Here is a 25,000-nt window from a genome sequence, read left to right on the forward strand (position 1 = left end):
TATATATATATATATATATTTATTTTTTTTTAAATCTTTCATACATTTGCCCATTTTAATAAATAACATTGGGGGGTATTGTCTGTAGATTTTTGAGAACAAACATTAGTTTATTCCATTTTGGAACGAAGCTGTAACATAACAAAATGTGTAAAAAGTGAAGCGCTGTGAATACTTCCCGGAAGCACTGTAAAGACCACACTTGCCAACTTTGAGACCCCCGAATTCGGGAGATGGGGCGGGGAAGTGGGGGGGAGGGGGAATATATATTTTCAAGTATTTATACATATATATATATATATATATATATATATATATATATATATATATGTATATATATATATATATATATATATATATATATATATATATATATATATATATATATATATATATATATATATATATATATATACATATATATATATATATACATATATATATATATATATATATATATATATATATATATATATATATATATATATATATATATATATGTATATATAAACATAAAAAATGACCTATATAAACCATATAACAGTATAAAAAAAAATATATATATATATATATGATCTACAAAATTTGCAGGCAGCATACCTATTCCCCTTCAAGCTGTCCTGGAGATGAACTGAATTTATTTTTTCCAATTATTTTGGACCTTGCATGAGTATTTCTTCTTACTTACTTTTTCGTTCTTCTGCTTTGTCTCTGTTATGTATTTGGACATTACTACTTGCCGTGGTTTTGAATTAATGCATGATGTGAATCCGGATGTTGTGTGTCAAGTGTATTAACATGCCGGCTGGAATAAACACACACTGAGAATTACCTCCGTTCCTGCCTACTTTATGGGTTATAGATAAACCTATGGATAACAGAGACGTATATAATAGTCTCCTTTTCAGGTGAGAGAGGACGCTAAAGGCAATGCCTTCAAGACACGCCCCAATATTGTTGTCCGGGTGGAAAACGGGAGAAATTCGGGAGTCTCCCGGGAAAATCAGGAGGGTTGGCAGGGATAGGTAAAGACTGGAGTGAAGTTAAATCCATGTTTGATGTACATTCATCATTTCACTTACCATCCTTAAGAGTGCCAGGTTCGCCGGTAGCAAACAGAACTATAAAAACGATGGATACCACCAACATCAATGCAAACATGACCATTAAGGTCACCTCCAAACCCGAGAACCGCCGTCTCCCCATCTAAAACAAAAAGCAAAAGCATGATTACAAGCACCGACATTATCGCCCGGTAATGACACACAGATCTCTGAAGGCGAGGTCTCAAAGGTCACACATGTTTTCCCGCCTAATGAGGCCCACAGGCAGGACACACACTCGTGGACTTAGAGAAAAAAAATCAACACGACTGACACACGCATGTTGTCGGTGGGCATTACATTTTTTTTCTGCAATAACCTTTAACTAAAACATCAATGTGATGCATTTGAAGTTCGGACGGGCAGAACGAGTAATTGGAAAAAAATATATATAAAAGGGATGGTCCTTGAATCTTTAATATTGAGATTACCAGGACAATTGACTTCTAACTTTGTGGGGACCGTGCTAGAAGAGGCCCTGTGGGACCAATTAGACGACCCAGGACCTCTAACATTGTCGGTAACCTCAGCTGTTGAACTACTGTATTCCCATTTAGACATCGTGATCTCATCCTTGTTCCTCCTGTTCATCGGAAATACTGGGAGTTTTTGCGGTAGGACGGTCAATAAAGTTATTTTACTTTATTTTTTTTAATTCATTAAATGCATTTACTGTTCCGGGCTAGCCATGGCGATGCAGACTCAACACAACAGAGAGAGTACCCAGCAGGCACAAGACATTGATACTGTTGCTGCATGGTTTGTTCCCCCGGGATGCAGACATACAAACCCCGTTTCCAAATGAGTTGGGAAATTGTGTTAGATGTAAATATAAATGGAATACAATGATATGCAAATCATTTTCAACCCATATTCAATTGAATTTGCTACAAAGACAACATAATTGATGTTCAAAATGATAAACAATTTTTTATTTTTTTTGCAAATAATCATTAACTTTAGAATTTGATGCCAGCAACACATGACAAAGAAGTTGGGAAAATTGGCAAAAAAATGCTTATACAGTTGAGGAATGCTCATCAAACACTTATTTGGAACATCCCACAGGTGTGCAGGCTAATTGGGAACAGGTGAGTGCCATGATTGGGTATAAAAACAGCTTCCCAAAAAATGCTCAGTCTTTCACAAGAAAGGATGGGGCGCAGTACACCCTTTTGTCCACAACTGCGTGTGCAAATAGTCAAACATTGTAGTTCTTTGGTCAAAATGTTTGTTTTACAAACTTTTCAAGCCGCTTTCTGACCGTCTCTTCAGGATGAGCCATTTCTTGAAAAATCTTGTTTATGTGGCTCCACTTCCCCTCGCCATATTATTTGTAGTTTTTAGCGCTTCCATAGCGAGCCTCCTAACAGATTAGTGAAGTGAATTATATTTATATAGCGCTTTTCTCTAGTGACTCAAAGCGCTTTACATAGTGAAACCCAATATCTAAGTTACATTTAAAGCAGTGTGGGTGGCACAGGGAGCAGGTGGGTAAAGTGTATTGCCCAAGGACACGACGGCAGTGACTAAGATGGCCGAAGCGGGAATCGAACCTGCAACCCTCAAGTTGCTGGCACGGTGGAACCGTTTTTTTTTCAGTTCGGTTTTAACGCATGGATTAGTCCCAACTGCAAACAACACTCCCCTTTATCTCTTTAGTTACCACCGTTTGCTCGCAAAAAAGGAAACTAACAAGCTAAATAATCAACGCGAATAATGGTTTCTAACTGAATTGACATCAAGGACAATTATGAATAGCTTTGTTTTAGACCAGGGGTGTCAAACTCAAATACAGAGTGGGCCAAAACTTAAAACTGAACAAAGCCACGGGCCACGGTTGAACAAATAAACCTTTTAATAGGGACCCAAACAAGTTTTGCATTGAATATTGAACAAGCAAGGCTTATATAACTTTATAGTGACAAGCAAAATCGAGTTTCAAATTATAATAATAATAATTAAAAGAAATATCAATGGCATATCAAATAAAATCTAAATAAAAATTGGGGGTGATCAGGGTTTGGTGGTAGCGGGGGTGTATATTGTAGCGTCCCGGAAGAGTTAGTGCAGCAAGAGGTTTAGGGTATTTCTTCTGTTGTGTTTATGTTCTGTTACGGTGCGGATGTTCTCCCAAAATGTGTTTGTCATTCTTGTTTGGTGTGGGTTCACAGTGTGGCGCATATTTGTGACGGTGTTGAAGTTGCTTATACGGCCACCCTCAGTGTGACCTGTATGGCTGTTGACAAAGTATGCTTGCATTCACTTGTGTGTATTAAAGCCGCACGTATTATGTGACTGTGCTGGCACGTTGTTTGTATGGCGGAAAAGCGGACATGACGGCAGGCTGTAGAGGACGCTAAAGGCAGTGCCTTCAAGACACACCCCCAATATCGTTGTCCGGGTGAACTGTAACTCTTTCCTAGTTACCGATCAACCTGACTAGGATTTAAACCCAGTCCTCTTTGATTGGGAGATACCTGTTTTGACCACTCAGCCATCCTTGGTCTTCTTAAAGGGAGATTTCGGGCGCCAATGAAATTTTCAATTGAGAACCTGTCTCAGTAAATGATGATATAAAAGCTTTCCTTGTTACCGATTGATCTGACTGGGATTTGGACCCAGTCCCTTTTGATTGGGAGCGAGCTGTTTAACCATTTTCGGGAGCGGCACTAAATTTCGGGGAGTCTCCCGGGAAAATCGTGAGGGTTGGCAAGTATGAGTATCAGCGGTGAATGCGGTGTTAAAGCCAGATCTAATCTTAATTTGATATTACCTAAAGGGCCAAATGAAATTACACGGCGGGCCATATTTGGCCCGCAGACCAGAGTTTGACACCCATGTTTTAGACGTTTTAGCCGTTTCTTACTGAATTGCACTCAAACCTGACCAAAACCTGTAAATGCCATTGTTTGTTTGTTTTTCTATATTAGCCCACAACACATTAATTAAAATATTTAATTGAAGTAGTTCAAATAAAATAAAATTAAACAAACACAAAAAAACAGAACAACAGAGTAAAAGACAAATCAACACAACAATTATGAATAGCTTTGTTCTACCCTTTTTACAAAATAAAATTGGGGCTGATGGCTGTTCTGGACCAAAAAACCAGGTCACCAGTGAGTCACGGGGCTTTAGTCAATCAATCAATCAATCAATCAATCAATCAATCCAATCAATCAATCAATTTTTATTTATATAGCCCTAAATCACAAGTGTCTCAAAGGGCTGCACAAGACACAACAACAACCCCTGTTCAGATCCCACATCAGGGCAAGGAAAAACTGACAACCCAGTGGGATGTCAATGTCGATGACTATGAGGAACCTTGGAGAAGGGAGACCGGATGCTATGGACTTCGAGTGGGTCTAGCATAATATTGTGAGAGCCCAGTCCATAGTGGATCTAACATAATAGTGAGAGTCCAGTCCATAGTGGATCTAACATAATAGTGAGAGTCCAGTCCATAGTGGATCTAACATAATAGTGAGAGTCCAGTTCATAGTGGATCCAACATAATGGTGAGAGTCCAGTCCATAGTGGATCTAACATAATAGTGGGAGTCCAGTTCATAGTGGATCCAACATAATGGTGAGAGTCCAGTTCATAGTGGATCTAACATAATAGTGGGAGTCCAGTCCATAGTGGGGCCAACAGGAGACAGGCACAGGCAAGCTGTCCACAATAGGTCCCAACTGTGGACAGCCAGCCGTTCATCCATGGCCACCAGACCTGTGCCCCTCCCCCTCCACAAGGGAGAGGGGTATAGAGTAGAAAAGAAAAGAAACGGCAGATCAACTGGTCTAAAAAGGATCCCAGGTTCTGATCCTTGTGATTCCAAGTCAGCTAAGTGAACCACTACACTACCGATAAAAACGCTGCTTTATGTATTTATTGTCATGTCTGTGTGATCATGTTTTGTTATAGTCATGTTCTGTTTGTTTTCTGGACACTCAGTTCCGGTTTTTGCACTTCCGTGTTTGTTTTGTCACCATAGCAACCCATTAGTTTCCACCTGTCCTCATGTCATGCACCTGTCTCACGATTTGCACTCGCGCACCTGTTTTCAATGATTATGTCAATGTTATTTAAGCCGTTCTGTTTCTGTTCTTCGTCCTGGCAACATCACCATCGATCACCTTCTATCACCCTCAATCCCTCTACTCACGTCATGCCATGTTTCACAGTTCCATGCCAAGTAAGTTTTTGTTTATAGTTCATAGTTTCTGCCTTCGTGCAAGTCTTTGTTTTCTTTAGTCAAGTTTGTTCTCCGCCATTGTGCGCGCCTTTTGTTTGTTCCTGTTTTTAGTTATAGTGTTAAAATAAAAACATGTACTTAAATTCACGCAAATTCCTTTGCCTTCTGGAAAAACAAACCCCAAAGTCCACTCCAATCGCTTTGCACCTCGGGAAAACAATCCACGCCCAAGTTCAAGTCCTGACATTATATTTTTCTAATTTCCGGTTATGGCTTCATCTGACCGGGATCTTCAGCTCTCACTGGATCGGTTTGCAGCCGAGTGTGAAGCGACCGGAATGAGAATCAGCACCTCCAAGTCCGAGTCCATGGTTCTCGCCCGGAAAAGGGTGGAATGCCACCTCCGGGTTGGGGAGGAGACCCTGCCCCAAGTGGAGGAGTTCAAGTACCTAGGAGTCTTGTTCACGAGTGAGGGAAGAGTGGATCGTGAGATCGACAGGCGGATCGGTGCGGCGTCTTCAGTAATGCGGACGTTGTACCGATCCGTTGTGGTGAAGAAGGAGCTGAGCCGGAAGGCAAAGCTCTCAATTTACCGGTCGATCTACGTTCCCATCCTCACCTATGGTCATGAGCTTTGGGTCATGACCGAAAGGATAAGACGAAGTGGCTGGGGAAAGGGAAGTCTGGGTTTCCCTGCTTAGGCTGTTGCCCCCGCGACCCGACCTTGGATAAGCGGAAGAAGATGGATGGATGGATGGATGGATAATTTCCGGTTATTTCCATGGGCAGGGGTCCCAAAACTTTTGCATATGCCTGAATGTCAAAACGTATTTGGCCTCATCCTTTCGAAAGACGACTCATCACAGCACTCAAGCCATTAAGCTTCGCTCCGATGTTTCGTTGTAGACCGAAACAAGGTGAATGTCAGGCCGCCTGGGTGCCAACGTGTCTATTTGGGTGAATTAGACGTTTATTGCCATCCTGCCTAATGTGCCGTGAAGATCACGCGAGGGCAAAGGCGGAGACAACATGCTCGTGGCCCCGTGTGATTCTGAGTCAGATACGCATCATGTGGCCATGAAAAAGCGCCTGTAGACATCCAATATAAGGCGAATACGGAAAAAAAACACAATATTGCCTATAACAGAAACTCTTTCAGTTAGCTCATGTTCTAGAATTACAAAAAAGAATGTGTTAATTCACATTGTTTCAGACACTCATTTATTTGCCATAATTAACATCAACTGCTTAATACAAAACCCAAAACAAGGGAAGTTGTCACGTTGTGTAAATTGTAAATAAAAACAGAATACGATGATTTACTAATCTTTTTCAACCTATATTCAGTTGAATAGACGGCAAAGACAAGATGCTTAAAGTTCTAACTGAGAACCTTTGTTATTTTTTGTAAATATTAACTCATTTGGAATGTAATGCCTGCAACATTTTTCCAAAAAGCTTGCAAAATGGTGAAAAAGACTAAGAAAGTAGAGGAGTGCTCATCAAACGCTTATTTGGAACATGCTAATAGAGAACAGGTGGGTCACCACTTTGTGAACAAATGCGTGAGCAAATTGTCGAACAGTTTAAGAACACCATTTCTCAACAAGCTGTTGCAAGGAATTTAGGGATTTTCACCATCAGTCTGTAATATCGTCAAAAGAAGAAATCCTTTATTTGTCCATTCCAACATGTACAAGACACATCAGAACTGAAATTATTGGTTAGGTTCGGAGAATCTGGAGAAATCCCTGCACGTATAAGCAGCAAGGCTGTAAACCAACATTGAATACCTGTGACCTTCGATCCCTCAGGCGTTACTGCATTCAAAAAGCGACATCAGTGTGTAAATGATATCACCACATGGGCTCAGGAACACTTTAGAAACCGCTGTCAGTAACTACAGTTGGTCGCTATATCTGTAAATTGAAGTTAAAACTCTACTATCCACACCCTAAAGAAATTTATCAACAACACCCAGAAACGCTGCCGGCTTCATTGGGCCCGAGCTCATTCAAGATGGACTGATGCAAAGTGGAAAAGTGTTCTGTGGTCTGACGAGCCCATATCTAAAATAGTTTTTGGAAACTGTGGACGTTGTGTCCTCCGGACCAAAGAGGAAAATAACCATCTGGACTGTTATAGGCGAAAAGTTCAAAAGCCAGCATCTGTGATGGTATGGGGGTGTATTAGTGCCCAAGGCATGGGTAACTTACACATCTGTGAAAGCACCATTAATGCTAAACGGTACAAACAGATTTTGGAGCAACATATGTTGCCTTCCAAGCAACATTATCATGGACGCCCCTGCTTATTTCAGCAAGACAATGCCAAGCCACGTTTTACAACAGTGTTACTTCATTGTAAAAGAGTGCGGGTACTAGACTGGCCTAACTGTAGTCCAGACCTGTCTCCCATTGAAAATGTGTGGCGCATTATGAAGCCTAAAATACCACGACAGAGACTCCGGACTGTTGAACAACTTAAGCTGTACATCAAGCAAGAATGGGAAATAATTCCACCTGAAAAGCTTCAAAAATTGGTCTCCTCAGTTCCCAAATGTTTATTGAGTGTTGGTAAAAGGAAAGGCCATGTAACACAGTGGTAAAATGCCTCTGTGCCAACTTTTTTGCAATGTGTTGCTGTCAATAAATACTAAATTAATCATTATTTATAAAACAAAATTAAGTTTCTCAGTTCGAACATTAAATATCTTGTCTTTGCAGTCTTTCCAATTGAATATAATTTGAAAAATATTTGCAAATAATTTTATTCTGTTTTTTTATGTTTTACACACTGTGCCAACTTCACAGTTTTTTTTCTTTTTTTTTTTTTTTACTTTAATCCAGTGTTTCCAACCATAACACAGCAGTTGTTGGTTAGGAAATTACCCAATTGCAATGGTCAAATCAACGTTACAAACTGACATGAAATATACGTTGTCAAAAAACATGTTGTTTCAACGTTGTATTTGTGTTGTAGAACATCAGTTGGGAAATGACCAAAATTCAATGGTAAAATAAACGTCAGAACTCGACATTGATTAAACGTTGTCAAATATATATATATATATATATATATATATATATATATATATATATATATATATATATATATATATATATATATATATATATATATATATATATATAATATTGATTTATTTACATATATATTTCAGTATATAATGATTTAAGTGGGTCAAAAACATTTTTCAGGATTTTTTAAATTTATTTTATTTTTTAAGCATATTGATGCACTTTAAATCTTTTCAGCTACAGACCGAAAACAATCTTAACATAGCTACTCTTTGTTGCATTTTGTTTTTTTTAACGTGTTTTTTTCTTTTATGTTGATAAGGATACCAATGTTATACAGAGTTGTACTAATTACAATTTTGGAGACACATTTTTCTATTTATAATTATTTTCCCTAGGGTGTGCGTCAGAAAAAAAAATATCGAGAAGCATTGCTTTCAATACAAAATCATCTATTTTGGTCAAAAATAGGTTTTAGGATTTTTTTTAAATGTAATTTTAAGCAAATTGATGCTCATTAGATCTTGTCTGTTACGAACTGAAAACAATCTTAACAAAGCTACTCTTTGTTGCATTTCGGTTATTTTTTCAAGTGTTTGTTTTATTTCATGTTGAAAAGGATACCAATGCTATGCAGGGGTGTACTTATTACAATTTTAGAGACACATTTTCCTTTTTACAGTAAATATTCCTAGGGTGTGCGTCACAAAAAATTAATCTAGAAGCATTGCTTTCAATACAAAATTATCTAATTGGGTCAAAAAAAGGTTTCAGGATGTTTTAAAGTGTCATTTAAAAAAAATTGATGCTCTTGAGATCTTTTCTGTTACAAACTGAAAACAATCTTAACAAAGCTATTCTTTGTTGCATTTTGGTTCTTTTTTACGTGTTTGTTTTATTTCATGTTGATAAGGATATCAATGCTATACAGAGGTGTACTTATTACAATTTTAGAGACACATTTTCCTTTGTACAGTATTTTTTCCTCGGGTGTGCGTCACAAAAAAATAATCTAGAAGCATTGCTTTCAATACAAAATTATCTAATTGGGTCAAAAAAGGGTTTCAGGATTTTCTAAATGTCATTTTAAGCAAATTGATGCTCTTGAGATCTTTTCTGTTACGAAATGAAAACAATCTTAACAAAGCTATTCTTTGTTGCCTTTCGGTTCTTTTTTACGTGTTTGTTTTATTTCATGTTGATAAGGATATCAATGCTATACAGAGGTGTACTTATTACAATTTTAGAGACACATTTTCCTTTGTACAGTATTTTTTCCTCGGGTGTGCGTCACAAAAAAATAATCTAGAAGCATTGCTTTCAATACAAAATTATCTAATTGGGTCAAAAAAGGGTTTCAGGATTTTCTAAATGTCATTTTAAGCAAATTGATGCTCTTGAGATCTTTTCTGTTACGAACTGAAAACAATCTTAACAAAGCTATTCTTTGTTGCATTTCGGTTATTTTTTACGTGTTTGTTTTATTTCATGTTGATAAAGATACCAATGCTATGCAAAGGTGTACTTATTACAATTTTAGAGACACATTTTCCTTTGTACAGTATTTTTTCCTCGGGTGTGCGTCACAAAAAAATAATCTAGAAGCATTGCTTTCAATACAAAGTTATCTAAATGGGTCAAAAAAAGGTTTCAGGATTTTTTAAAATGTAATTTTAAGCAATTTGATGCTCATTAGATCTTGTCTGTTACGAACTGAAAACAATCTTAACAAAGCTATTCTTTGTTGCATTTCGGTTATTTTTTACCTGTTTGTTTTATTTCATGTTGATAAGGATACCAATGCTATGCAGAGGTGTACTTATTACAATTTTAGAAACACAATTTTGTATTTATAGTTATTTTTCCTTAGGGTGTGCGTTAAAACCCACCTATTGAAACCAAGTGACGGAAACCGACAAAACCACGACCTTAAGATACATTAACTTGGTTACACACTACAAACCAAGTAACTTAACGCAGTCATTGACCGCGTGCTATAGAAACTACGTGTTTGCATTATTTCAGCCTGACTAAACGGTTGAGCTATAAAAACCCCAGCTGTAAAACCCCGACCAGATTATTTACTCTACCAGCAAAAACACCCACCTTTCTGTCTAGAGCAGGCTGCAAATAATGCAACATGCTTTTCTTTCTCTTTTGTTGCAACAATTAGCTTCGTTATTCATTTTGCATGAGCTGAGGTTCCACTTAAAAAAAAAACTGAAATAAAAAAACGAACCGCGGTAGACTTCTGGATTGTGAATCATTTAGCAGCGGAACAAAGTGCTACAATCTGGCTGTAATGAAAAGACGGTTCGCCTATCGCACAAATGAATAATACAGATTTATAGAGAATGGAGGATTCATTGCCTTGTTGATGAACATGTAAGAAGGCTGCGGTTGTTGTCTTACCTTGGCTCTCTCCACACAGTCCTGGGCAAAGTTCTCTTCAAGCCAGATACCTTATAATGCAAATGATCTGTTATGGCCACACACACACCCACACACACACACATACTGGTTATCATTTGGAATGGGGACCGAGTTGTTGTTCGTGACTTGTGGGGACCACCCTTTCTACAGATTATAGAGGCATATAGCTCGGTTGGTAGAGAGTATGGTGTGTGTATAAGGACCGCAAAATGGCACCCATTAGCAGACATTTTATCTGGTGTCTTGTTTCACTATATTATGCAAAAGCAACTTTTCTGACCTCCTGGTACCTGCTGATGCACATTTGAGATCTGCATTATACCTGAAAATTTGCGCTTGTCCGCCATTATAGTCAGTGGTCGTGGTCGATAAGCTTTTTCTTTTTCACTACGGAACTAAGGAGCCCAGACTAACTCCTGGAAAAACAACCCCACACCATGATTCCTCCTCCACCAGATTTCACACTCGGCACAATGCAGTCCGAAATGTACCGTTTAACTGGCAACCTCCAAACTCAGACTTTATCCATCATTTTGCCTGATGAAAAAACGTGATTCATCACTCCAGAGAACGCGTCTCCACTGCTCTAGAGTCCAGTGGAGACGTGCTTTACACCCCTGAATCCGACACTTTGCCTTGGACTTGGTGATGTATGGCTTAGATGCAGCTGAACAGCCATGTAAACCCATTGCATGAAGCTTTCTGTGTACTGTACGTGGGCTAATTGGAAGGTCACATGAAGTTTGGAGCTCTGTAGAAACTGTGCAGAAAGTCTTTGCACTATGCGCTTCAGCATCCGCTGACCCCTCTATGTCAGTTCACGTGGCCTACCACTTCGTGGCTGAGTTGCTGTTGTTCCCAAATTCTTCCATTTTCTTCTATTAAGCCGACATTTGATTTTGCAATATTTAGGAGCGAAGACATTTTACGACTTGATTTGTTGCACAGATGGCATCCTATGACAATTCCATGCGGGAAATCGCTGAGCTCCTGTCCTAATTACTTGGCCGGTGATTCGGACACCTGATTGTCATCATTTGGGTGGGTGGCCAAATACTTTTGGCAATACAGTGTAAGTAGCATCATCTACAACAAAACTGTAATCTTGGACTCATTTCACGAATCACACATGAAGTCAGAAGTGGATACATGATTTAAGCATATTTATGTGCGCCCAGATAATGTGTCCCCAGTCCTCTATCTTAACCGGGCACATAGCTCCGCCCCCTCCAAAGTCATACAAAAAAATTACTATGGTGACATCCAGTGGACACATTTGGAAGAGCATTTTATTTTAGTAAAACACAATTTCAGCTAACATTTGTACTTACCAACATCATCTCCCGGGCCGGATAAATCCTGTTCACAGACCTGGCCGTAGGTTTGACACCCCTGATCTAAAAGGAAAGGAGCTTGTTTAATAAATGGCGATATAGAAGAGGGACAATGGAAAGATGCATTTCAATTAAAGGTGTTAGTTTATAGGAAAAATATTGGTAGTGAAATTTATCTAATTCTCTGACTACGGGGAACGAGAAAAGAGCATGGATCATCGGCATGGATAACATGGGTGTGTAAGAGGTGATGTCGCCAGGCTGACTGCCTGGCAACTACAGGCTCAAATAGTGCTGTGTTGCTTAAAAACAGGTGGGTGACTTCAAATGAATCAGGTGTGTGAGTCGTGAGGACAGGTGAACTGATTGGTAGGCATTGAAACAAAACAATGGAGTGAAAAAAAAACAGGAACTAATGGAGTCTTGAAGTAATCTAACACAACTAAGCAAAATATGATCACAAAGACAAGACAAGTAGCTCAGTTACAAAAGGATGGAAAGGACAATGCAGGTATAAATGCAGGTATATATATATCTATATCTATATCTATATATATATATATATATATATATATATATATATATATATATATATATATATATATATATATATATATATATATAGGGACGGCGTGGCGCAGTGGGAGAGTGGCCGTGCGCAACCCGAGGGTCCCTGGTTCAATCCCCACCTCGTACCAACCTCCTCACGTCCGTTGTGTCCTGAGCAAGACACTTCACCCTTGCTCCTGATGGGTGCTGGTTAGCACCTTGCATGGCAGCTCCCTCCATCAGTGTGTGAATGTGTGTGTGAAGGGCTAAATGTGGAAGTAGTGTCAAAGCGCTTTGAGCACCTTGAAGGTAGAAAAGCGCTATACAAGTACAACCCATTTATTTATTATTTATATACATATATATATATATATATATATATATATATAAAAGAAATACTGGAATTTCAATGTTCATTTATTTACACATATACACACATAACACTCATTCCTCGTTCTACTGCTTCATCTCCTTGTTGTGCACTGCACTCTCTAACAGCCGTATATGTTATTGTCACATATGCATGTACAGTAGATGGCAGTATGGTCCTGTTTAAGAGTGTCACAACATTGCTGTTTACGCCAGACAAACTGCTTCACGGTACACAAAAACGTGACTGCTGTTGTTGTGTGTTGTTACCGCGCTGGGAGGACGTTAATGAAACTACCTAACAATATCAATCAATGCAATCAATGTTTATTTATATAGCCCCAAATCACAAATGTCTCAAAGGACTGCACAAATCATTACGACTACAACATCCTCGGAAGAACCCACAAAAGGGCAAGGAAAACTCACACCCAGTGGGCAGGGAGAATTCACATCCAGTGGGACGCCAGTGACAATGCTGACTATGAGAAACCTTGGAGAGGACCTCAGATGTGGGCAACCCCCCCCCCCCAGGGGACCGAAAGCAATGGATGTCGAGCGGGTCTAACAGGATAAACCCACATAAGAAAACAAGAACTCGCCCTCGATCATTCTACAGTTATGACGTCATTGGGCAGACACGCTGTTTAGAAATGTGGGAAAGCGGACGTGAAAACAGGCTGTCCTCACTCAGGTCTGAGTGGAGCTGGAGGGGGCGTGGCCTCCAGCTCCGCCTGAATTTCGGGAGATTTTCGGGAGAGGAGCTGAATTTCGGGATAGGAGCTGAATTTCGGGAGTCTCCAGGAAAATCCGGGAGGGTTGGCAAGTACAGTATGTGTCTCCCTGTAATGTTTGTCTGATTTTGAATGGGATTTTGCTGAAAATCTTAATTTCCCCTTCGGGGATTAATAAAGAATTTCTGATTCTGACATTTTTCTTTGTTTCTTGAAGTGGCGACTTGTCCAGGGTGTACCCCGCCTTCCGCCTGATTGTAGCTGAGATAGGCGGCAGCACCCCCCGCCACCCCGAAAGGGAATAAGCGGTAATAAATGGATGGATGGATGGATGGATAAAAAATATACTGTATATTGTGATATAAATTTTAGGCCGTGTGGTGCATCCCGATTACCAACTTATTGAACTTGAGTACTCCAAGATGCACAAGGAGAAGTGTGACACTTAGCAGGCATCTTCCTAACCTTCGTCGCCCATCTGTTAAGTATTTTGCTGCCAGCTACTGTGCGCATTAGGGCGTGAGGTCCATTCAAATAAGTCGGTGCAGAATTTTTTTTTTTTTAACCAAGTCCCTGCAGAGTTGCACTGTTGTTCATTTCTCCACCGCCATTGTCTCGTCATAAAGCTTTCCAGGCTTTGTGAGGAAAAGACAGATTACCGTCCTTCCATTGTGACACCAGCACAATGACGCCGTCGTCTTCGTTGAGCGATCCAGCTGCGAATACGCCACGCAAGACGCTCATCTGGCCTTTCGCCATTGTTCACGCTTGAGCTGCGGAGATCTGTTATGGTCTTTTGAAAACGTGTCGCCGCGCCGTGATTTCCCAAGACCGTGCCTGTTGAAATGCTGTCTGCTTTTGGATGGCAACCGTGTTGGGTATTTAAAGCACCGGGCTGATGCCCAGTGCCCGGTCCGTGATGCCAGAATGCTAAACTTAGCGAGGCTGCATACTAGGAAAGCTACAGGCATGATTATTTTTCAACTGCAATGTTGTGAATAAGTACAAAATAACTCATGACACAGATTAGGAATGTAATGACATGAAGATTTCATATCACAATTGTGTTGGTTATTGTTGGATGTGCTCAAAAAGTGGGCTACTTATACAAAAACACTGTTGAAAAAAATAACTGGCTATTGATGTGCACATTGACACTGAAATATTGACACTGCTGATACCTAGTTTCTTAACAAAACCTTTCTACATATAAAGTGTTTTTTTTATTGATTGATTGAGACTTTTATTAGTAGATTGCACAGTACAGTACATATCCCGTACAATTGATCACTAAATGGTAACACCCCAATAAGTTTTTCAACTTGTTTAAGTCGGGGTCTACAAAAATCAACATTAAATTCAATCAATCAATCAATGTTTATTTATATAGCCCCAAATTACAAATTTCTCAAAGGACTGCACAAATCATTACGACTACAACATCCTCGGAAGAACCCACAAAAGGGCAAGGAAAACTCACACCCAGTGGGCAGGGAGAATTCACATCCAGTGGGACGCCAGTGACAATACTAGCTATGAGAAACCTTGGAGAGGACCTCAGATGTGGGCAACCCCCCCTCTCTAGGGGACCGAAAGCAATGGATGTCGAGCGGGTCTAACATGATACTGTGAAAGTTCAATCCATAGTGGCTCCAACACAGCCGCGAGAGTTCAGTTCAAGCGGATCCAAGACAGCAGCGAGAGTCCCGTCCACAGGAAACCATCTCAAGCGGATCAGCAGCGTAGAGATGTCCCCAACCGATACAGGCGAGCGGTCCATCCTGGGTCCCGACGAGCGGTCCATCCTGGGTCTCGACTCTGGACAGCCAGTACTTCATCCATGGTCATCGGACCGGACCCCCTCCACAAGGGAGGGGGGGACATAGGAGAAAGAAAAGAAGCGGCAGATCAACTGGTCTAAAAAGGAGGTCTATTTAAAGGCTAGAGTATACAGATGAGTTTTAAGGTGAGACTTAAATGCTTCTACTGAGGTAGCATCTCGAACTGTTACCGGGAGGGCATTCCAGAGTACTGGAGCCCGAACGGAAAACGCTCTATAGCCCGCAGACTTTTGTTGGGCTCTAGGAATCACTAATAAGCCGGAGTCTTTTGAACGCAGATTTCTTGCCGGGACATATGGTACAATACAATCGGCAAGATAGGCTGGAGCTAGACCGTGTAGTATTTTATACGTAAGTAGTAAAACCTTAAAGTCACATCTTAAGTGTACAGGAAGCCAGTGCAGGTGAGCCAGTACAGGCGTAATATGATCAAACTTTCTTGTTCTTGTCAAAAGTCTAGCAGCCGCATTTTGTACCAGCTGTAATCTTTTAATGCTAGACATGGGGAGACCCGAAAATAATACGTTACAGTAATCGAGACGAGACGTAACAAACGCATGGATAATGATCTCGGCGTCTTTAGTGGACAAAATGGAGCGAATTTTAGCGATATTACGGAGATGAAAGAAGGCCGTTTTAGTAACGCTTTTAATGTGTGACTCAAAGGAGAGAGTTGGGTCAAAGATAATACCCATATTTTTTACAGAGTCTCCTTGTTTTATTATTTGGTTGTCAAATGTTAAAGTTGTATTATTAAATAGAGGTCGGTGTCTAGCAGGACCGATAATCAGCATTTCCGTTTTTTTTTTTGCCTCAAGTTGTAGCTCAGATAAATAAAATGACACATCTTTTCTTTTACATATAAAAAGTGCAAAATTAAAAAGTTTCAAGCCTGGCGAACTTGGTAGTAAGAGGATATATGGGTTCATTCTTCTTCCACCTTAGAAGTGGGTCAAAATTTACTTTTTAATGCAATATGGACTTAAATCTGCTGCTATAAAAACATTTGTTATTGCTTTAGCCCTGCCTGACTCGCCGAGGAGAGGCTGCTTGAATGCGGTAGTGACGCTTAAAATGGGTTAGCATATGTTATGAGGGTAGCGTATGTGTGTGTGCGGACCTTTAATATGTGACAGCAAGTGAGGTGAGTGTGTGGGCGAGCGAGGTGAGGGAGCGGTAGAAAGCCAGACTGAGTGTGGCGAAAAGCATTGAATGAGTAGCTCTCGGATTAGTGCCCAGGAGCAGGTGAGCGTCCCGAACACTAATCAGAGGCAGGAGAAAAAAATCTGCAGTCATGGCAAATAAAACCCAAAACCAGGGTGTGCTCAAAACAGGAAGTGAGGGAGTCAAAAACTAAACAAACATGATCCGGGAAGCGGATCACGACAATAGTAGTTCTATACAGCTTGCTCAAATATGTTCATGTACATAAGATGTGTGATTGTAAATAATGTTAATGAGATTAATCCTTCAAACAATTCCCTTTAGTGAAGTTAATTATGTTTATATAGCGCTTTTATCTAGCGACTCAAAGCGCTTTACATCGTGAAACCAAATATCTAAGTTAGATATTTAAACCAGTGTGGGTGGCACTGGGAGCAGGTGGGTAAAGCGTTTTGCCCAAGGACACAACGGCAGTGACTAGGATGGCAGAAGCGGGGATCGAACCTGCAACCCTCAAGTTGCTGGCACGGTCACTCTACCAACTGAGCTATATCGCCCCTTTAATACCTCTAAAGGCCTTAGTGGCCACATGCGTGGACAGCACCTTTTAGCTCGTATTTCCAAAATTGTGTACACTACTGAATTGGGGTCCTATGGCCTCTCATGTGGACACTTACAATGCCAGCTGGTGGTGTCAGAAGAGTATGACATACAATGGATTTTGGGAAAAAAAAGTGTAGAAATGAGAATTAGCATGTCACTAAAAATGAAGTACACATTTGTGTACTTATGGACTAAGAACATCATTTCAAAATATGACTCTTAATTTTTATTCTAATAAAGGTCCAATAAGCCCAAATAGCCAAGAGAAATTAAAAAAGCATGTAAACAAACAGCTTGGGCCTTAAGAGGATTTATTAAGAAAAAATACTTTTTTTAAATTAAAAGAAAGCCTTTAAAACTACCCCAAAATGGTTCAGTTTTGAAAACCCAGAAATGTAGTTAAAATAATTGTCTTATTAAACAAAAAATTGATTGCTTTTTATTAAAATAACTGCAGAAATTAACTCAAACACTCATAAATTGGGTTATCAAAATAACCCAGCATTTTTTTTTTTTGTGTGTTATCAGTTGTAAACACTGTTTTTGTTATACGGTATGTCATCTGTCGTCACAAAACAACAAACGTACAGGATCATTTGTCCGCCATGTCAGTCTCCTCTATCTTTTACCATGAATTGATTAACGTGGACCCCGACTTAAACAAGTTGAAAAACTTATTGGGGTGTTACCATTTAGTGGTCAATTGTACGGAATATGTACTGTACTGTGCAATCTACTAATAAAAGTATTAATCAATCAATCAATCAATCATCAAGGGAAGAAGATGACACGACGATCGAAGGTGATTCCGACGCTCGAACATCCGAGTCGAGGTGTACTCGTGCAGCGCTTATGTGAGTCCAACAAGAACATTAGCACATCGTGAATAGCGACATTTTTCCCCCGCTCCTTGACTGATCATTCTGCTCACTCATCAGCGTTCCTCTCTTTACAAATCCAATTCCATTCTGCCACTGCCAATTTCAGGTGTTCTCCCTCCGGATTGCAGCGCCGCGCCGATTTCAATAGAACAAACTGAAATTGGCAATTCACTCCCCCCCGTATCGATCCCGTCTTGCTTAAAGTGGGCACTCCACATCGAGAGCTGCCACCGGGCCAGGATTATTCGTGCGCGCGCCTGTGTGTACGCAGCTGTGCTCCATGCGACAGAACACATCTGAGAATATTCCAGAATGATATCGAATATACACTGTATTGCCAAAAGTATTTGGCCACCTGCCTGTCATCCCATCCCTGACTCATAGGGTTCAATGTTTATGTCAATCCACCTTTTGCAGCTATTACAGCTTCAACTCTTCTGGGAAGGCTGTCCACAAGGTTGCGGATTGCCTTTGTAGGAATTTTCGACCATTCTTGCAAAACCGTATTGGTGAGGTCACACACTGATGTTGGTCCAGAAGGCCTGGCTCTCAGTCTCCGTTCTAATTCATGCCAACTGTTTTCTATCGGGTTCAGGTCAGGACTCTGTGCAGGCCAGTCAAGGTCATCCACACCAGAGTCTGTCATCCATGTCTTTATGGACCTTGCTTTGTGCACTGGTGCACAGTCATGTTGTTGGGGCGGGTAGACACTTCACCCTTGCCCCCGGTGCCGCTCACACTGGTTAATGAATAATGACTAATATGTGGTGGTTGGAGGGGCCGTAGGCGCAAACTGGCAGCCATGATTCCGTCAGTCTTCCCCAGGGCAGCTGGGGCTACGAAAGTGGCTTACCACCACCAGGTGTGACTAAATGATGGGTTCTCACTTCTCTGTGAAGTGTTTGAGTGTCTAGAAAAGCGCTATATAAGTCTAATCCATCATCATTATTATTATTATTATTATTATTATTATTATTATTATGGGGACGGCGTGGCGCAGTGGAAAAGTGGCCGTGCGCAACCCGAGGGTCCCTGGTTCAGTCCCCACCTAGTACCAACCTCGTCACGTCCGTTGTGTCCTTGAGCAAGGCACTTCACCCTTGCTCCTGATGGGTGCTGGATAGCGCCTTGCATGGCAGCTCCCTCCATCAGTGTGTGAATGGGTAAATATGGAAGTAGTGTCAAAGCGCTTTGAGTACTTTGAAGGCAAACAAGCGCTAAGCAAGTACAACCCATTTACCATCCCCATTAGTTGATGCACAAACGCCAGGTTAGTCTTCCTTTGGTCCTGTTCAAAAGTTCAAAAAATAATACACAGATTCAAGTACAAAACATACACAAATCCAATTACAAATAAAATAAAGGAAAAAGGAAAAGAAAAATAAAATTCTCAAAAAAAAATAAAATAAAAATAACAGTACATGGATCCAGTTACAGAACATAAGCCAATCCAGTTACGATAAAAGAAAGGGAAAAGGGAAAAACAAAAAAAAAAGTTCTCAAACTGATAACATTAAATATTAACTCTTAAGTCTAAAAAGTGGCTTTACATGAAACTTAATTAGTTACTGACAGTGGTTTTCTGCAGTGTTTCTGAGTCCATGTGGTGATATCATTTACACACTGATTTCACTTTTTGATGCAAAAATAACCGAGGGATCGAAGGTCGTAATATTATCGCCTACGTGCAATGATTTCTCCAGATTTTCTGAACCTTTTGATGATATTACGGACCGTAGATGGTGAAATCCCTAACTTCCTTGCAATGGCTCGTTGAGAAATGTTCTTAAACTGTTCGAAAATTTCGTCATAATGGGGTATTTTCTTTAGAACCCATTTATCATTTATCATCATTATTATTATTATTATTATTATTATTATTATTATTATTATTATTATTATTATTATTGTTATTTTGTTGGAAGAGGAAGGAGTCGCTCCAAACTGTTCCCACAAGGTTGGGAGCATGGAATTGTCCAAAATGTTTTGGTATCCTTGAGCATTCAAAGTTCATTTCACTGGAACTAAGGAGCCAAACCCAACTCTTGAAAAACAACCCCACACCATAATTCCTCCTCCACCAAATGTCACAATGTAATCCGAAATGTACCGTTCTTCTGGCAACCTCCAAACTCAGACTCGTTGATCAGATTGCCAGATGAAAAAGTGTGATTCATCACTCCAGAGAAGGCGTCTCCACTGTTCTAGAGTCCAGTGGCGACGTGCTTTACACCACTGCATCCCACGCTTTGCATTGGACTTGGTGATGCATGGCTTAGATGCAGCTGCTCGGCCGTGGAAACCCAAACCCTGAAGCTATCTGCGTACTGTATGTGGGCTAGTTGGAAGGTCACATGAAGTTTGGAGCTCTGTAGCAACTGACTGTGCAGAAAGTCAGCTGACCAGTTTTATGCCAAGGTTAATTGTTACTGATGACTTCTGGCCAGAAGATCTGGAGGATTCGTCTAAAGCGTGCATCGATGAAAGTGAGGTTGGTCCATCCGAGTTTCTGCTCAATAGAGAATGACGGATTCGACTTTGGAGTGAAACAGCAGCAACAGCAGCTGGATGAATTGCTTGGCCTATCCGTGCTTTGACTTCCTCATCGGTTCTTCCAACTTGGTCAATGACACTGCCCAGATGGGTGAAGGCTTCCACCTCCCCCAAAGGGCTTCCATTGAGAGTCATCAGGTTCATGTCGATGGCATTGAACCTGTGGATTTTAGATTCAGGTCAAGCTGTGAAGATGTGACGGCCAGATTGGTTTATCTTGTCTCCCAATGCGTGACAGTAGGGCCCGATCATCAATGAACTCTCAACTATCCATCTTTTGGGACTTGGTGGATTCCAAGTAAGAGCTTGTCTGGTGATGTTGACTGGCTTTCGTAGGGTGTGGACCAATATCTCATCCTCGGCCGTTAGCTGACCAATTTTCTGCCAGGGTTCATTGTTACTGATGAGTTCTGGCCAGAGGATCTGGAGGATTTGTCTGAGGCAAGTATTGATGAAAGCTTTGTTGGTCCTACAGAGTTTCTGCTCCATAGAGAAGGACGGATTTGACATTGGAGTGAAACAGCAGCAACTTTGTTTTTTCAGAGTTGACTCCACTCTGACATGTGTTCTTGAGTTGGATGAATACTGACATTGCTTTGCCTATCCATGATTGGACATCCTCATCGGTTCTTCCCTGTTGGTCAAAGACACTAGGCCTCCATTTATGGTCATCAGGTTCCTGTCGATGGAATTGATCCTGTGGATTTTAGATTAGGGCCAAGCTGTGAAGATGTGGCAGCCAGATCAGTTGTCTTGTCTCCCAGTGTGTAACAGAAGGGCTAGATCATTGGTGAACTCTAAATCATCCGACTGCCTATGAGCTGTCCACTGGAGATTTTCAATCATGTGGGACTTGGTGGATTCCAAGTAAGATCTTGTCTGGTGATGTTATTGACTGGCTTTCATAGGGTGTGGATCAACAGCTCATCCTTGGTCGTTAGCTGACCAATTTTCTGCCAGGGTTCATTGTTACTGGTGAGTTCTGGCCAGATGATCTGGAGGATTCGTCTGAGGCAAGTATCGATGAAAGTTTTCTTTGTCCCGCTGAGTTTATGCTCCATAGGGAAGGACGGATTTGACATTGGAGTGAAACAGCAGTCACCTTGTTTTTTTCAGAGTTGACTCTACTCCAACATGTGTTCTTCAGCTGGATGAATGCTGACATCGCTTTGCCTATCCGTGCTTGGACATCCTCATCGGTTCTTCCCTGTTGGTCAATGACACTAGGCGTCCATTGATGGTCATCAGGTTCCTGTCGATGGCATTGATCCTGTGGATTTTAGACTAGGGCCAAGCTGTGAAGATGTGGCAGCCAGATCAGTTGTCTTGTCTCCCAGTGTGTAACAGAAGGGCTAGATCATTGGTGAACTCTAAATCATCCGACTGCCTATGAGCTGTCCACTGGAGATTTTCAATCATGTGGGACTTGGTGGATTCCAAGTAAGATTTTGTATGGTGATGTTGTTGACTGGCTTTCATAGGGTGTGGATCAACAGCTCATCCTTGGTCGTTAGCTGACCAATTTTCTGCCAGGGTTCATTGTTACTGGTGAGTTCTGGCCAGATGATCTGGAGGATTCGTCTGAGGCAAGTATCGATGAAAGTTTTCTTTGTCCCGCTGAGTTTCTGCTCCATAGGGAAGGACGGATTTGACATTGGAGTGAAACAGCAGTCACCTTGTTTTTTTCAGAGTTGACTCTACTCCAACATGTGTTCTTCAGCTGGATGAATGCTGACATCGCTTTGCCTATCCGTGCTTGGACATCCTCATCGGTTCTTCCCTGTTGGTCAATGACACTAGGCGTCCATTGATGGTCATCAGGTTCCTGTCGATGGCATTGATCCTGTGGATTTTAGACTAGGGCCAAGCTGTGAAGATGTGGCAGCCAGATCAGTTGTCTTGTCTCCCAGTGTGTAACAGAAGGGCCGGATCATCGGTGAACTCTAAATCATCTCTCTGCCTACCAGGTGTCCACTGTACACCGTTCATCTTTTGAGACTTGGTGGTCTTTAGAATCTAGTCAATGGCGAGAGGAGACTTCAATACACTTCAAATCATTGTCAGCTTTCCCCCTTGGACTACTCGGCACCCCATTCTGTTAATACAATACCAATAATAATGTTATAAACAAGGACTAAGACAAGGCAAATAACCCTTGTCCTGAGCAAACGATTGACGCAAGGAGGTTGGGTATTAAATATGAATCAGCTATGGACAAAATCCAATCACGAAGTGGTTAAGTTTGTGTCACGGATTGTGAACGAAGCACGGTAGGGAGGACCGCCTGTCACCCTTACACATCAGACGGCGTGACGGTGGCACCGGCAGGAGCTCAGATCACCTCCAAACGTGACAAGATTAGCGAGGCTCTGGGCCTGAACTTGTTTGGCGTTACACATGACACCTGTCATAAATGACAACCGTCATAAATGACGACCGTCAAAACGTCCCCCTGAAAGCCAGCAGGGTCACGACAAGGACGCGTTGACGCCATCTTGCAGTCACGTTAGGAATGGTGTCAACGGTTTTCATTTAAGCCCTAGAAAATCCAAATGAAATTTAAGACCTCTGACTTGTACTTTCCTGAAAGGTTTCTCCAAAGTCCCTCCACTTTTTTATTCATTGCATATTTTTTTTTTTATTTGGGCTGTCAAAGTTTACAAGGTAAGTTATACGATTAATCACAAAACAGTATTCCATTCATCATATATGAATACCGATTCTTTTATTTTGACTCCAAATGCTCTGTTACCACAACCACGAATGGTTGGCTGAAAAGCGGAACAGGTTGCTTTACGGTCAATGATCAGGTCATTTCATACGTCAGTGCAAAGAAGAGTGAGGGGGCACTGACTGGTGGCAAATTTTACTTCAAAATAAACCCCAATGATACTTTGGATCAGTGATTCTCAATGCTTTTTCACCAAGTATCACCTCAGAAAAAAAGTGTCTCAAAGTACCACCGTAGTGACCAATATTAAAATACAGTAGGAAGTATTCATTAAAAACCAATCAGAGGTTTTATAAACAAGTACCATGAATTCCGGACTTTTTTCCTACACTTTGATCCTTGTGGCTGATAAAACTGTGCAGCTAATATGTGGATTTTTCTTTGCTGACTGCCGTGATAATAATAGTGTAAAAAAAAACAACAAGCAAATACACTTAGCAGGTGTTTTATTGTTTCAGCTACGGTTACAGTATCCTTCCATTAGGTGCTTTCAACCAGAAATATAATTTGTTTTAGCTTTCCATCGCGTTCTACTCGTATGGATTTTTAATGTTTCACTCCAAGCAAAGTTTTGTTACGGCTCAGACCCTTGCCAACGGCGCTCATCCGTCTGTGCGCTCCAGCGTCTCTGCCCTGCATCGGCCGCCAGCTGTAATCATTCACTGACAATCACCACGCCTGCCCGTAATGAAGGACCTGCCTTCATAAGCCTGTACAACTTGGCATGCCGGCGCCGTACCTTCCCTGTGTTCATCCCCGAGTCACGCTGTGTGTCGTGTGATGCCGGATCTTCCCTGTCCCGGAAAACTGCGACTCGCTCCTGCCTCCCGACCCCGCTTCCGCCCTTGGACTACCCTGTCTGTCTTACTCTTGTCGGACTGCACCGCTTCTCTCAACACGCACCTCCAACACTTAAGGGAAAATCCCTCCAATTAAATCCTGCACATAGCCTTACACCATACACACTCTTCGATCTTGTTCACACTCCATTTCCCTAATTATATTATTGTATTATTATATATATATATGGTCTATATCAATATAAAATAAATCTTTGGACATTACTGCCACCTGGTGTCAGTCTGCCGTCATCTCTCCCCGTTTAAACCTTAACACGTTTGTAAGTTTTACAACATAACTAAAACAATTTATACTCACTACACTCTTCCATGTGTAATGTCTGTAGGAGTGCTTTCATGCATATTTGTAATGATGCTAAAGTCGTTAAAGTTGGCTAATCCGCTAACACATTTACGAGGGGTCTGTGTTAGTATTATTAAATTACGATAGTATTATTTTTGTATTGTTTCGGTTTCACAAATTCCTCAGTAAATTCACAAAAACGTCACCGTGGGTCCATGACGCTGACTTCTGTTTTGCTTGATCAGCTGTTTTACTGCCGCGTTACAAACACTGTTTATAATAAGTTATGGTATGTAATCAAGCATTTCCCAAATCTTTCTGTG

The 25,000-nt window shown here is 40.9% G+C and overlaps 1 protein-coding gene across 1 annotated transcript in view; it reads right to left on the reverse strand.

Moving 5' to 3' along the window:
* si (sucrase-isomaltase) overlaps positions 1-25,000 on the reverse strand; it is a 275,632-nt gene that overhangs the window by 245,753 nt on the left and 4,879 nt on the right. Inside the window, exons 2-3 of the mRNA XM_061919155.1 lie at positions 12,107-12,172; positions 1,083-1,206 (exon numbers count right to left, since the gene is read on the reverse strand). Coding sequence (XP_061775139.1) covers positions 1,083-1,206; positions 12,107-12,172 — 190 coding nt within the window. The remainder of the gene's footprint in view (positions 1-1,082; positions 1,207-12,106; positions 12,173-25,000) is intronic.

This window comes from Nerophis ophidion, linkage group LG13, assembly GCF_033978795.1.
Source record: "Nerophis ophidion isolate RoL-2023_Sa linkage group LG13, RoL_Noph_v1.0, whole genome shotgun sequence".
Classification (NCBI taxonomy): domain Eukaryota; kingdom Metazoa; phylum Chordata; class Actinopteri; order Syngnathiformes; family Syngnathidae; genus Nerophis; species Nerophis ophidion.